The sequence below is a fragment of the Anomaloglossus baeobatrachus genome, chromosome 2 (genome assembly GCF_048569485.1).
Source record: "Anomaloglossus baeobatrachus isolate aAnoBae1 chromosome 2, aAnoBae1.hap1, whole genome shotgun sequence".
Taxonomy (NCBI): Eukaryota; Metazoa; Chordata; class Amphibia; order Anura; family Aromobatidae; genus Anomaloglossus; species Anomaloglossus baeobatrachus.
In genome coordinates this window covers 147,594,295-147,610,259 of record NC_134354.1, presented here as the reverse complement: position 1 = coordinate 147,610,259, position 15,965 = coordinate 147,594,295, and the positions used below count along the sequence as shown (strand labels likewise).

The 15,965-nt window shown below is 44.9% G+C and overlaps 1 protein-coding gene across 1 annotated transcript in view; it reads right to left on the bottom strand.

Annotated features, from left to right (window-relative positions):
- SH3KBP1 (SH3 domain containing kinase binding protein 1) overlaps positions 1-15,640 on the bottom strand; it is a 547,421-nt gene extending 531,781 nt beyond the window's left edge. The window contains exon 1 of the mRNA XM_075335430.1: positions 15,303-15,640. Within this exon, the coding sequence (XP_075191545.1) occupies positions 15,303-15,306 (4 nt within the window). The 5' untranslated portion in view covers positions 15,307-15,640. The remainder of the gene's footprint in view (positions 1-15,302) is intronic.
- Positions 15,641-15,965: the final 325 nt, after the last annotated feature.

The window sequence follows — 15,965 nt, the reverse complement described above, 5'->3', positions numbered from 1 at the left end:
GCCTGAAGATAATCCATCAAGCTATAGACCCATTGCCTTGTTGAGTTGCTTATATAAGCTCTTAGAACGCTTAATATATAACAAGATCAGTCTAAAGATTTTCGACTCAATACCTATAGAGCAAGCCGGCTTCAGACCTGCTCGAAACTGTAGTGACCAAGTCTTAGCTTTGACGACTCTCAGTGAAGCTGAATTCCAGAAGAACAAGAAAGTTTCAGTGGCGTTTATCGATCTCTCTGCTGCATATGATACTGTGTGGAGGGAAGGACTTTTATATAAATTTCTGAAGGTGATTCCATGTAAGAAAATGATGTACCTCTTGAACAATATGATTGCAAATCGAACTTTTCATCTTATTATGGGTGATTCAACCAGTTGTAAGAAATCTTTAAACAACGGACTGGCCCAGGGATCAGTGCTGGCACCTCTCCTGTTTGCCCTGTACCTAGCTGATATTCCTAAAAGAGTGTCACGGAAATTTGGATATGCCGAGACTGGGCACTTGCTATGGTAAGCAAAACAATGGAGGAAGCAGAGGATGTTCTTACAAAAGATCTTAGTGTAATGGGAAAGTACTTCCGACAATGGAGATTAAAACCTAACCCATCAAAAATGGAAGTTTGTTGCTTTCATTTACACAATGCAAGTGCCAAGACTGAACTTAAAGTACAATTTGAAGGCCAATCTGTTAAACACAATTTCAATCCTAAGTACTTAGGTGTAACCCTTGATAGAAGTCTAACTTTTAAATCCCATCTGGATAAATTGGCACAGAAACTGAAAGCACGTAATAATATTATTCAGAAACTTTGTGGATCCTCCTGGGGCTCGGCAACATCTGTTTTGAGAACATCTACTCTTGCCCTGGTGTACTCTGCTGCAGAATACTGTGCTCCAGCATGGTTAAATAGCTGTCATGTAAACTTAATTGACACTCAGCTGAACAACTCTTTGCGTATAATATCTGGTGCTATTAGACCTACACCTGTTCACTGGTTACCTGTGCTGGGTCATATTGCACCCGCAAATCTAAGAAGACAAAAGCTCCTACTTAAAGAGTACACTAAAGTAGTGAATAATGAAAAACTTCCAATACACCAAAATATCAGAGATGTTACAATACAACGATTGAAATCAAGACATCCACCCATCCGAACTGCAATCACCTTGCATGAACAAATCTTCAATTTAGAGGAGAAATGGCGAGAACTTTGGGTCAATGTAGTAGAAGGTGATCCCCAAATGTTCCCTAATTTACAAAACCCTCCACCAGGCTTCAATCTACCAAGGAAAACATGGGTTACTCTAAATCGTATCAGAACAAACTTTGGCGTCTGTGCAGATTTTATGTATAAGTGGGGAAAATATGACTCTCCGACCTGTGACTGTGGAGCAGATCGTCAAACTATCCAGCACATTGTTGAGGAGTGCCCCCTGAGATCCTACCATGGTGACAAGAAGGATTTCTATATTGTAAATGATAACGCTATTGCATATATAGAAAATCTTGATATTCAAATTTGATTTTTATCCTTTTGATATTTTTCAATCACTGTCTATTGTCTGGTGTTTATTTTTATATGATGGTAAGATATACGTTCATACGATTAAATAAATCTGTTTTTTTTCCTACTTCCTTTTTTATAACGCCTTGTTTGAGAATTCTCAGTACATACTGGGACATTCAAACAAAGCGCCATCAGGGAACAGAGCCTGGGATCACTGTCACAGCCTCTGCCCCCTCCCTGAAACGAAGGGTCATCAGTGAAGCTCATATCAGGGGCTGGGCTAGTCCCTGTGCAATGTGCACAATGACAGTGCTCTCTCTCTTGCCAACTCAAATCAGTAGTAACGAGCCGGCAACACAGAGCAGAGCACATTGTCAGTGCACCTTATAAGAGGATTACCCAGGGTGCAGAGTACTGTGATGTCACTTGCGTGGCTAAAGGGTGGTAAGGAGCAGCTTTCATCTCAAAGATATTCCATTCCTTTATATAAAAAGTGAACATAGGGTGATTACTCTTGCTCATCACAATGGAAAAGGAAGGTTATCACGATTTGTCCCTCTAGATTAAGAGATAGCTATCCCTTGTCTGGTTTCTTTCCTTTCTACCCATCTTGTCAACACTGTTTATTATATTTTGTGGTGTCTAGGACAAGGTACATAATGTGAAGTAAGAGTGTTCTACAGTGCTATGAACACCTAGAGATGTCAATGTTTACAAAGAGTAATCACCCATTCACATAAACCTAGAATTGTCAAACAACCATTGGTATGCCCGATTACTAATTATTGGCATATCTAACAGGGTAGCAATTACAGGCCAATCAAACACAATGCTCGTTCACGGGATGTCTTGATTTTTATAGCAGAGGATGAATGGAAAAAAGTGGGCTCAGCACTGATATAAAAAATATATAAAAAAACTTTTATTGAAACCCAGTTAAAACAAGGTCTGGGAACACGTTGTACAAAATAGGAAGCAGGAGAAACTTTACGCGTTTCAGACAGGCTGTGATTAAAACCAAAAAGTGTCCTTAGTCATAAGTTACCTGCAAGGTGGCCAGAAAGAAAATATATCCATGCTGCAGGGAAGGGGTGTTCCCTGTCTAGCTGCAACGGGATGCAATCAAAGTTCAGACTCAAAGTCAGGGTTAACAGGCATATAAGTAATGTCTATAATACAGGTTTATGAAAAAACCGCATGAATAAACATAGTGTCACAGGTTTGCACTTTTAATAAACTTAAGATACCATGAATCTTGTAATGTAATATTGTTCAAGTAGGAAAAAGGGGGCGGGAGGGGGGATGTGGAAGGGGAAGCAGGGGCGGGGGTTTGGGGGGGGGATAATAAAACACCATGGGTGTATATAAATATAAAGGTATATTTGAGAGCATATATGTCCCCGCATAAATTCAAAGTGGGTGTTTAGTATATTTAATATATATGCCTAGTGCATATGCTGCCGTTTAACAGCCAGACTGACTAATCACAAGAATACCCTTATAGCATAAATAATTGTGGCTTGGCAGCAAAACATATACACTGATAAATATTAGAAACTAATAGCCCCAAATATATAGATGCATGTATATATTTATCAATCACAGAGATGTCACTTTTTTTTTTATAACCCCTGGGACATATGCTGACCTGTGTACAGAGGGAGGAAAGAAAAGGAGGGGGAAGGGGCGGAGGGCTGGAGGGGGGGGAAGGGAATGGGGGGGTGGGAGAGGGTGGTTTGTTGTCAAATAACCAATGGTATACCCGATTACTAATTATTGGCATATCTAAACAGGGTAGCAATTACAGGCCAATCAAACACAATGCTCGTTCACGGGATGCCTTGATTTTTATGCAAGCATTGTTCTGTCCCCATCATGCTCATCAACCTGTATAAGGCCTCTGCCACACTCACGTGAAATTCACGCACGTGCCGAGAGACACGTATTTTCCCTGCGTGTTGCGTGCAGGTAAGTACGTGTCTCTGGTAAGTGCGGGCCACGTGTGTTCTACGTGTGCTATCCGCGATAGCACACGTAGAACCGGTAATTATTATACTCACCTGGTCCTTCCTGATGTCCGCGCTGCTGTCCGTGGTGCTGATCCTCGGTCTCCAGCCCTCCCGTCTCCCCGCTGCTGCTGCTGCCAGGCAGTGAAGTGAATATTCAATGAGAATAATGAGCGGCGGTCGGCAGCAAGAGGCAGCAGCGGCAGAGACAGGAGGGCTGGAGAAGGTGAGTTAATGTTTTGTTTTTTTTTCAATGACATGTGTGTTTTCTCCGGCGCGTGTCACACGGGACCGCATCCACACTACACCCGTGTGGTGCGGGTGCGGGCCGTGTGACACCCGTGCTGCCGGTGAAAAAACGGACATGTCAGCGCTTTCAAAAACGCACACACGTACAAACGCACACGGACACACGTTCCGTGTGGTTTTACGTGTGTGTGCCTGCTACAATAGGGTAGCATTGGTTAAAGTGTCTCCGTGCCGCCGGTACGTGTAAAAAATGACAAACACGTGCCGGAGGCACGGATGTGTGGCGCAGGCCTAAAACAGCAAGGGACCGACCTCCAACCCACTTGTATACAGCCAATCACCGGATATTTAATGGTCTGGATGAGCCTGTCTAAATTGGCCATAAATACACTGAACAAAAATATAAACAAAACACTTTTGTTTTTTCTCCTATTTTTTATGAGCTGAACTCTAAGAAGTACTTTACACGCTGCGACATCGCTAGCATCGGCTAGCGATGTCCAGCGCGATAGCACCCGCCCCCGTCGCACATGCGATATGTGGTGATTGCTGCCGTAGCGAACATTATCGCTACGGCAGCTTCACACGCACATACCTGGTCGGCAACGTCTCTGTGACTGCCGAACAATCCCTCCTTCAAGGGGGAGGTGCGTTCGGCGTCACAGCGACGTCACCGCGACGTCACTAATCGGCCGGCCAATAGAAGCGGCGGGGCGGAGATGAGCGGGACATAACATCCCGCCCACCTTCTCCCTTCCGCATTTCCGTCTGGACGCTGGTAAGGAGATGTTTGTCGCTCCTGCGGGTTCACACACAGCGATGTGTGGAGCTGCAGGAATGACAAACAACATCGTACCTGCGGTCATTATGGAAATGAACGACGTTACACAGATCAGCGAGATTGTACGCTTCTGTGCTCGTTCATTGTTCCATCTAGGATTTACCCGTTGCGATGTCGCTACCGGCGCCGGATATGCGTCACTAACGACGTGACCCCGAAGATATAGTGGTAGCGATGTCGCAACGTGTAAAGTACCCCTTAGATCTAAGACTTTTTCTTTGTGTACAAAAGGTCTTTTTCTCTCAATATTGTTAAAAGATGTATCTAAATCTGTGTTAGTGAGCACTTCTCATTTACACTCATCGTATGATGCGTCCATTATACGGATTTCATTTTAGCCAATAGGTGACACAGCTGCCTCACCCATTCAATTTACACTGAGCATAAATATAAACGCGACACTTTTGTTTTTGTTCCCATTTTTCATGAGCGGATCTCTAAGATCTAAGACTTTTTCTCTCAAATATTGTTCACAAATGTGTCTGAATCTGGGTTAGAGAGCTCTTCTCCTTTCCTAAGGTAATCCATCCATATCAAGATGCTGATTAGACAGCATGATTATTGCACAGGTGTGCCTTAGGCTGACCACAATAAAAGGCCACTTTAAAATGTGCAGTTATATAGTATTAGAGTGTCCGGGGAAGGGGGTCAGAAAACTAGGAGTATCTGGTGTACTACTAGGCTAACGCAGGGGTACACATCTGCTTCACACAGAGTTGATCAGGTTGTTGATTATGGCCTGTGGAGTGTTGGTCAGCTACTCATCAGTGGCTGTTCGATGTTGCTGGATATTGGCAGAATACCGATCCAGAGCATCCCAAACATGGGTGACATGCCCGGTGTGCATTCTGGCCATGCAAGAACTGGGATCACATTTTAGAGTGGCCTTTTATTGTGGTCAACATAAGGCACACCTGTGCAATAACTGTGGCGCCCCTGACCTGGTCAGGCACCACTGAATACTGCACTAAGGCTGAGTGAGTACAAAACCCAGAGGCTGAATAGGGTGTGGACACACAGACACTTAGAACCAGGAACACACACACACAGCTTAGAGGGGACACCTGGGCAGACCCAAGGAGGGGGCGTGGCCCTGGCATCCCAGCTAGTGGTGGGTAGTGGGACTGGAGACGAGGAGTGTGTGGTGGAGGCTGACGGGCCAATTCCTGAACAGCCGGAGGAGGATGCGGCCCCCTTGGAAAGTAAGGGAGGCCCGGAGGTCGAGATGCTGCCCTACTCCCGCTGGGAGGAGGTGCCAACATCCCCTGCCGAAGAAGAGCTGACTATCTTCATGCCCAGCCTACACGTGACCTGGGAGCCTGCAGACAGCGAGGTGGCTGTGATGCGGAGGCCAGCCAGCAGAGTGTGGCGCCGCGCAAGAACAAGACCACCCCCTGTGCAGCATTCCCCAGACAAACAGAAGGAAGAAGTGACAGCCCGGGATCTGCAGGAAAAACAGTCCCTTAGGAAAGCTCAGCACCAGGTTAGAGGAATTCAACCTGAAGACCGGCTACGGGTTCATAGTAGTGCATGGCATTAAGGAGGGCATTTTTGTGAGTCGAAGGGATGTCCGGTCCCATTTGCTCAGAGGACACCCCGGTCGTGATCTACACATGGGAGACCTCGTAGAGTTTACCAGACACCAAGGTGAAAGAGGCTGGTATGCACTGGACGTAGTGCCATGCACAAGGAGCTCCAGCTACAGCCCAGCAGCTTCCACCAAGTCCCCACAACAAGACAAAGACACAGAACAAGATAATGACAAAGACACAGAACAAGATGAAGACAAAGATAAAGATAAAGATACAGCCAGCACTACAGAGGAAGACACAGAAACCTCAAGGTGTCAAAGCCCTACAGGCAAAAGCCCTGGTTGTGCAATGAGAAAGTCCATGTAAACAGAACAGCAAAGTTAAAGTTACCAGTTCTGCAATGTTAATGAAGTTCAAAATGATGTGCCCACATGAACTGATGTGAGAACCCTTTAAAATTCTTTGCACCTGGTTTTGTGCAGGTTTCTACTACGGACCATAAGGCTATGAACTGGCTATAGCCACAAACTCTCGCAGTGTATGAAAGTTTACCCTAGAGGTATCACACCAGAGCACGCCTGTTTATGGGGCCTGGCTCTGCACCACCTGGAAGGACGTCTGTGATGGCGCTTGCTATCCAAAGGCCAGTGGTACGCTTGTTTATGGGGCCTAGCTTGCCTACAACAAGGGAGCACGCCTGTTTATGGGGACTGGCTCTCCACCACAAAGTGGGTACCCTGTCTGAAGTGAGCGAGAATGCTACCTCTACATTCCTACCAGAAGTGGCCGAAGACGCGGGTCGACAAGGGAAGCTTACCCTTTGACCACCAACCTCAAGAAAGAAGATCAGTGTTGGAGGAGGCTCAACAAAGTCTTCCGAGAGGTACCAGGGCAATGTTAACTATTTGGGCCTCGGCCACTAGGAAAAGTATCCTACATCTCTGGGTAAATCCTGAAGCACCCTCTCTAGCGTTTATCCAAACAAAACTAATGTTCATATAAAAAATGGACTGGCTGGATGCACTGTCGAATAAGGAGAAGTTGACTAAGCGTTTCTTTGAAACATGGTCTTTATTTATACCTAACTTGGCTACAGTGCTTAAGGATAGACTTAAATCTCAGTTTGGACAGACCTCTTGGTACCTTTTTGAACTGCTCAATGGACACATACCAATTACATAAGTTACCATTTTAAGTTGCTTCTGGTCGCACGCAGAGCGTGGGGAGGGGTGGGCGGGACTGTTTTGATTATAATGTCATCAATGAAATGCTCTTTGTATAAGAGCAGATTGTAAAAGAAATTCGGTTAAAATTTAATAAAAAGATGTTTAAAAAAAAAAAAAGAAAGAAGATCAGAGGGCTTTGGGTGGGTTAATGGACTTGTGGGTGGAGATGTATGGTATCTGGTATGTTTTATGATGTTTTATACTGTTTTAAATGTTTTACAAGTTTTGCACTTTAAATTGTATTGTCTTTACAGCCTGAAGACGTGCTGTTGGTAACTAAGGCGGAATGTGGCACCCCTCACCTGGTCAGGCACCACTGAGTACTGCACTCAGGCTGAGTGAGTACAAAACAGGTCATCCCAGAGGCTGACTAGGGTGTGGACACACAGACACTTAGAACCAGGAACACACACACAGCCCTCGCATCCCAACTAGTGGTGGATAGTGGGACTGGAGCCGAGGAGTGTGCGATGGCAGCCAAAGGAGGAGTGGAGGAGCCACGTATGGAGGTTAGAGCAGAGGAGCAGGACCCTGTCAGTCCCTGCACCTGTAGTGGCTGCTGGCGGGGGAGAGAGGCTACCCAGTAGTGCCGCCTGAAAACAACCTAGGGCAGTAGCAAGAGGTGGCTGAGTAAGGGGACTACCGGTAGACCCAGCCCGCACGGGGAAACAGGTCCCCAGAGCAGGACCCCATTTACTTGGCCTGCTAGACCTGCTGGTGAGGGTACTGTATGTGCCTCACCAACCTACACAGAGTCCACAGCATCAGCAGCAACGAGGGGGCCCATAAGGAGGATTGAGCCTGGAGCCATCTTAACCTTGGTCCACGCTGCCAGCAAACGGGCCAGAAAAAGGTGAACGGCAGTTGCGACTTCCCTGGGTGATCCCCGCAAGACTCCAAGTCGGGGTCACCTCAAAACATGAAGGGCTAGGAAGGCGAGTCAGCAGTCACCACTACATCAGCCGAAGGGATACCTGGTTCTACCTGGTTCATCATAGCATCGCCTGGGTTGACTCACAGCTACCATCTGAAAGTGAGTAAAAACCCTGAAAGACATTGCTGCTTGTGTGTGAGTTCTTCTGCGACCTGTGGTACTACACACTTACACGGAGCCCTGGGGCCAGCCTCACTTTCGGGAGGCCACAACAACTGACTGCATCAACCATCAGCCCCAGGCGCTCCCTAAACTGCAGTGGCGGTCACCGCATGACCGTAAATACCGAGAGTGGCGTCACGATTGCCATAGAAGTTAACCTGACCTACCCGCGGCCAGAAGAATCCCAGTACGTTGAGTCCCTGAAGACCCTGAGGCGGCCTGAAGGTAATGCGGGGCTCCACATAATCATGCTGTCTAATCAGCATCTTGATATGGATGGATTACCTCAGGAAAGGAGAAGAGCTCTCTAACCCAGATTTAGACAAATTTGTGAACAATATTTGAGAGAAAAAGTTTTAAGGGGGCTTTACACGGTAGCGATATCGCTAGCAATTTGTAGCGATAGTGAGCGTGTAAGTACCCGCCCCCGTCGCGCATGCGATTGTTTGTGATCGCTGCTGTAGCGAACATTATCGCTACGGTAGCGTCACACGTACTTACCTGGTCAGCAGCGTCGCTGTGACTGCCGAACAATCCCTCCTTCAAGGGGGAGGGACGTTCGGCATCACAGCGACATCACCGCAACGTCACACAGAGGCCGGCCAATCAAAGCGGAGGGGCGGAGATAAGCAGGACGTAACATCCCGCCCACCTCTTCCTTCTGCATTGTGGCCGGCGGCAGGTAAGGAGACGTTCCTCGCTCCTGCGGTGTCACAGACAGCGATGTGTGCTGCCGCATGAGCGATGAACCACCTGGATAAACAACCCTTACCGATTTTTGAGTTTGGGACGACCTCTCCATGGTGAACGATTTTCACCATTTTTGAGGTCGCTTAAGGGCGCTGGTAAGTGTCACACGCTGCGATATCGTCAATGATGCCGGATGTGCGTCACTAACAACGTGACCCCGACGATCAAACATTAACGATATCGTAGCGTGTAAAGCCCCCTTTAGATCTTAGAGATCAGCTCATGAAAAATGGGAACAAAAACAAAAGTGTTGCGTTTATATTTATGCTCAGTGTAAATTGAATGGGTGAGGCAGCTGTGTCACCTATTGGCTAAAATGAAATCCGTATAATGGACACATCATACGATGAGTGTAAATTTGATGTTATATAGATGACAAATGATACCATATGACATTTGTCACTGGCGTCAATTACATAGGGATTATTTTGGAATTAATTACATCAGAAAAGCTCATATTGTGGCGTCTGACATCCAAACACCACTATGGGCTCTGTTTATCGTACACATTATATTACAGGATCCTGTGTATGAAACTGTGTACTCTACTACAATAATTCATACTGCCATGTACCATAACAAATAATGCACAGAGTTGCTTATGGAGCCAGTCACATCTATGATTTGCAGACATGACTGTCCAGATTATTACAATGGTTATTTGATCACACCTAGTGATGAGCGAGTGTAATCGTTATTATACGCTTTTCGCACGGTTGGTACGGTATTTGGGTTACTCGCTATATTGCAAGTTTTTGTGTACTTGCCTAGCGATATTCATATGTCCCGGCGTCTGATTTGCAGCCACTAAACATGCTGGGCTTCTTATCCAATCACAGTAATGCCGCAGCCATCTTGGTTGTGGCACTACTGTGATTGCCTACCCGCGCTTCATACTTATCGATCATTGGCACGGGAGAGAGAGAGAGACGATCCATAAGTGAGTCAGAAACGCATGCAGGCATATTCTCCAGGCTCTCCCCATTCAGTTTCATCACTTTCCCATCCACTTCAGCCTGTTCCTCAGGCCTCCAGAGCTCTCTGTTGGGGCCAGCAGAAAATTACTTGCATTTCCCATTGACTTGCATTGCACACGCTATTCGAAATGAATACACGAGTATTACAAAGTACTCGTTACGAGTATAGCGATTACGAATATTTCGGTGCTCGCTCATTTCTAATCACACCCTATCTCCGATAAAAGTAAATGGGCATCATGGAGAATGGCTTGGCTGTTCATATAGCTCTGACTACTTACAGCCGGCGCACAGAGACAAATATTCAGGCGTCTCGGATGGAATAGAAAGAACAGCTTCACGTTCATGTAACCACTATAATCATTTCCAACAAAATGTTAAAAGGTATAGAAATACTGTACAAGGGATGAAACATTCAGTCACCAAATCACAACACAGTGTGCTATTTCACACAGCACCTCGTATTTAAAGTGCACATGACCCTGGACTTTCGGTCATGTGCACTACTTCCATTTGAAGCCAGGACGTGTACACCCGGCTTCATAGTGCGCATGACCCAAACTCCAGGGTCATGCGCACTGAGCCAAAATCCAGTGTCAGGCGGTGATGGCGGCGGAGAGGTGAGCGAGATCATCCTGCGACGCTGCGTATCCATTAGCATGTTAGTACAACCACAGGGACGTACTAACATGCTAATGGGACCGGCTAGCCAGGGAAGCAATGCCCTTGGGACTACTGCCCTCGCTCATTAGCATACGAGAAAAGATCTTTAGAAATACTTTTTCTAAAGATCTTTTTATCGATGCTACCAGATGCAGGGTCGGTTAGGCAGGGATTAGCAATATGCACCCAGAACTGCTCCTGGTTCTGGGTGTATATGGGACCTGACAGGTTCCCTTTAACTGTATAGCTGCACTCATGATAAAAGGGCATTGACAGGACAGGGCTTTGCTGGACTTGGCAGTGGGTATCCTGATCTGTTATACTATATATTCCACTACAGTTACTTTTCCTTTTTCAGTCTGATCTCTTGTAATCACCGCTACGTTTATAACGGCACTGTAGTTCCAGGACAATGAACACCATAAACCTGATACTGTATTAGTTTACTGGATGCAGCAGTTATGACACAATCAGGATTTTTAGATGTAGCATGTAGCAGAGCTCAGAAAGGTAACCCTGCCCACACCACAGCTTTCTATATACTTTGTGTAGTGACAGTGAGCTGCTTATCAGAGGAGCAGGTGTGGTCAGACTAGGAGGCACATGGGCATTAGCATTGTTAATCTCCTGCCGGTAAAACATTCATTGCGTTGAAGCAACAGCACACAGCATAATAAGTGACACATTCCTGAACTTAGTGTCTTAGCCCCTATCTCAAAATGTCTTTAGATTACATAGAAAAAATCTGCAGATTCCCTCTTAGTTGTACTTTGCACACTACGACATCGCAAGCCGATGCTGCGATGCCGAGCGCAATAGTCCCCGCCCTAGTCGCAGCAGTGATATCTTGTGATTGCTGCCGTAGCGAACATTATTGCTACGGCAGCTTCATATGCACTCGCCTGCCCTGCGACGTCGCTCTGGCCGGCAAACTGCCTCCTTCCTAAGGGCACACGGCAGACGGCCAATAGGAGCGGAGGGGCAGAGATGAACGGGACGTAAACATCCCGCCCACCTCCTTCCTTCCGCATAGCCGGCCGGGACGCAGGTAGGAGATGTTCCTCGCTCCTGCTGCTTCACACACAGCGATGTGTGCTGCCTGCTGGAATGAGGAACAACATCGTACCGTCGCTGCTGCGAAATTATGAAATGTCGGACCCTACACCGATCATACGATAACAACGCTTTTGCGCTCGTTAATCGTATGTAAAAAGATTCACATACTGCGATGTCAACAGCGACACCGGATGTGCGTCACCTTCAATTTGACCTCTCCGACATCGCACCTGCGATGTCGTAGTGTGCAAAGTACCCCTTAGAGTGTGGCACTGACACTAGCTGGCAAAAGAGCCTTCAGGGTCTTAAAAACATAGGAGCAAGAAGGTCAAATATTACCTGTGCTTTTTTTGTGTCTGATTTCTCATTCATTTTGAGTGCTCGTGTAGACGAGCGTAAATGTGTGTGACATGTTGTGTCCGATTTCTGATCAGATAGCACAGGAACAGCTCACTGACCCATCACAAATCTTAGCACGCACTATTCTTTTCTGAGTTTCAGATACGACTCACCCATTCAAATCTATGGGGGCAAAAAAATCTGATCTCGTTCAGAACGTCTGCGTTGCATCCGATTTTTACGAATACATTTCTATTATCAGCCTAAGAAACTGTATTTGATCATGTGCAGTTTTTACTATAGATGTATGAAAATGGATGTCCCAAAGACGTGCAAAACGGACACAGATGAAATTGGATGGCAATTAGATGAAAATGTCTGCATTTTCTGGATGAAACCTGGATGATTTTTTCATAAGTTCATCTGCAGCCGGCCTAATGGTCTGTGCGGGGGAGGGGGGAAATCGGAGTGCAATGGGGACAATCACTTACACCTTCGCTTTATCGATAATATGTATGACAACATCAAGAAAGTAAGTAAAGGTTGAAAACACCAATTATTTGGCTATATCAGATTAATAGATAGATAATAGATAGATAATAGATAATAGATAGATAATAGATCGATAGATAATAGATAGATAGATAAATAGATAGATAGATAATAGATAGATAGATAATAGATAGATGATAGATAATAGATAGATAGATAATATATAAATAATAGATAGATAGATAATAGATAGATAGATAATAGATAGATAGATAGATAATAGATAGATAATAGATAGATAGATAATATATAAATAATAGATAGATAGATAATAGATAGATAGATAATAGATAGATAGATAATAGATGATAGATAGATAGATAGATAGATAATAGATCGATAGATAATAGATAGATAGATAATAGATAGATGATAGATAGATAGATAGATAGATAGATAGATAATAGATAGATAGATAATAGATAGATGATAGATAGATGATAGATAGATAATAGATAGATAATAGATAGATGATAGATAGATAATAGATAGATAGATAATAGATAGATGATAGATAGATGATAGATAGATAATAGATAGATAATGGATAGATAATAGATAGATAATAGATAATAGATAGATAATAGATATATAGATCGGTTGGCTGCACAGAGTCTATGACGTGACCCCATTCTCAGGTTACAGATTACTTACATACTCCTATGGCCTGTATACTGTATATACCAGCATGGTCACATATCTATTTTGCCCTCTCCGGTATGAGACAAGCCGTGTGCCCACCAGTGGGGACCACCTGATTGTCGGGATCGTCATCTCAACCAACCCATACAATCATAGAAAATCAAACATACGGTAGTATAAAGGGAAAGCACACAATATGGTATCCAGTGAGAGCCTCGGTGAGACACATTGTGCCCAAATTGGGGAAACAGTTCCTCAGCAGTGATGCGTCTTCATATTAGAAATGAGAGTCATTATTACACAATAATCAAGAGCTCCTCCAGTGAGAGGCCCCGGTGCCACACACTGCGCTCCATTGTATCACCACTACAACCAGTGTATGACAATAGCTGCAGGGGAGAATTAACCCTGCGCTGACTGTATTCACATACAAGGTGCAAGCAGCAGAGGGTGCAACTGTGGACACCATAGTAATCCTGTCACGTGGTGTGCTGTAAGGGGTGGGCGGTGGGTTACAGGCAGCTTACAAAAAAATATTATTATTATTATTACCAATAATATATATATATATTTACTGTATACATATATATGACCGTGAACACATTCCATTACAGTACTACAATGGAGTACCACAATCCAGATACACGTGTATGATGGAGTTTCTGGTAAATATGATCCATTTAGAGAATATATAACACACACAGACGCCTGCGATACAGCTATACGTACAGTGCAGTATAAGAGGTGCTTGTGTTACAGTATAGTCCATATGGTACAATATACTCTGTATGGTGAGTGGATATATTTCTACAATTCTGCTGTATACAACATATGTGCATGGTAGGACAGACTGTACTTGGAGTAGGTATAATCTATTAGCATGTATACATAACATGGTACATTCACCTGGCATTATATGTATACAATGCACATAATATATATATATATATATATATATATATATATATATATATACAAATTTTATTTTATTTTTTTTTACCTCCGTTTTATCAGCGTGCTTCCTGCATAGAAGCTATGATATAGTGTGTGTTTGGTGATTGAACACAAGCTGAATTTCTGGCATATTATGTTTCTGTTCAGTGTTCGCAGAGAGGCAGCCGTGTATAATGTGAGAGTGACATGCTTGGGCTATACATACTGTATATACATATACAGTAGACTGTGATCCCTCGTGATCAGGTTCATCTCTCTCCTGTACCAGTCTGTGCCCTGTATTGTTCATGATTATTGTACTTGTTATTTATTATGCATACCCCTTTTCACATGTAAAGTGCCATTGAATTAATAGCGCTATAATAATAGTAATGTATGTATATATATATATATATATATATTGCATATATACAGTATGCATCACGTGTGTATATTTATTTACTTATTATGCATCACATATATTACGTTACCATATTCTGCAGCGCTTTACATACATTATCATTGCTGACCCCAATGGGGCTCACAAGCTAAATAAATAAATATATATCTATATATATATATATATATATGTACATGTGAGCATACTGTACATATACTGTTATATATATATATATATATATATATATATGATGCATAGATGATGAGACACTCTAGGTGTATATGGCGTTCATGTATGTAGTCTGTAGATGCATGTATGTATATATATATATATATATATATATATATATATTTATGCATCATGCCCAGTGTATATACCTGGCATCCCCTGCTGCACTGTAGCACTCACCCATTTATGTATATAGTGAGCATGTATATACACAATATCATGCCCAGTGTATATATATATACCTGGCATCCCCTGCTGCACTCTAGCGCTCGTACACACGGGGGTCGGGGGAGCCGTCACTCACCCATTTATGTGCAGTCGGGGGTCTCCTCTAAGTTCCCTGCTGGCCGCCCGGGCTGAGCGCTGAGGTTCCGCGGTGAGGATGGGGCCCCTGCGGATGTTGCGCCTGCCTCATAGAGAGGGGCCGGGCAGCGCTGATGCCGGGGTCCGGGCACCTTGCTATTGTCTGCAGGCTGTCAGCACGGAGGATGAGCCGCTGTGGAGCCGTGTGGCAGTGATGAGCGCAGCATTTCCCCTTCCTTCCTCCTCCCCGGCGCCTCCTCCTCCGCAGCCGCTCCTGCAGTGTGTGCCGCCTCACTGATGCTCTCTCCGCCGCCAGTGTCACCCAGCGCCGGGTACCAAGCATCGCGAGAGCCGCGCTCCTCCTCCGCCCGTGTGGTGGCACCTGCCGGCACCGGATCAGTGTCAGTGACCCTGGTGATCAGACCCAGTGCAGACAGGCCGCCTCTGGAGTGTGCAGGGTGCAGTCATCTTTGGGCACTGGTTTGCAGGTGGCACCATGGGGCGACCATGCTGGTAACGTTCTGTCACAGCCCGTTTTAGGTTTCCGTTTGTATTGTCCGTTTTATAAACAGAACAGAATTCATGCCCAAAACAGCAGCAGAAGGGTCACATTCATTGTCAAGGGGTCCCGACCCTCTGGGTTCAATTTCTGCATTTAGGACAG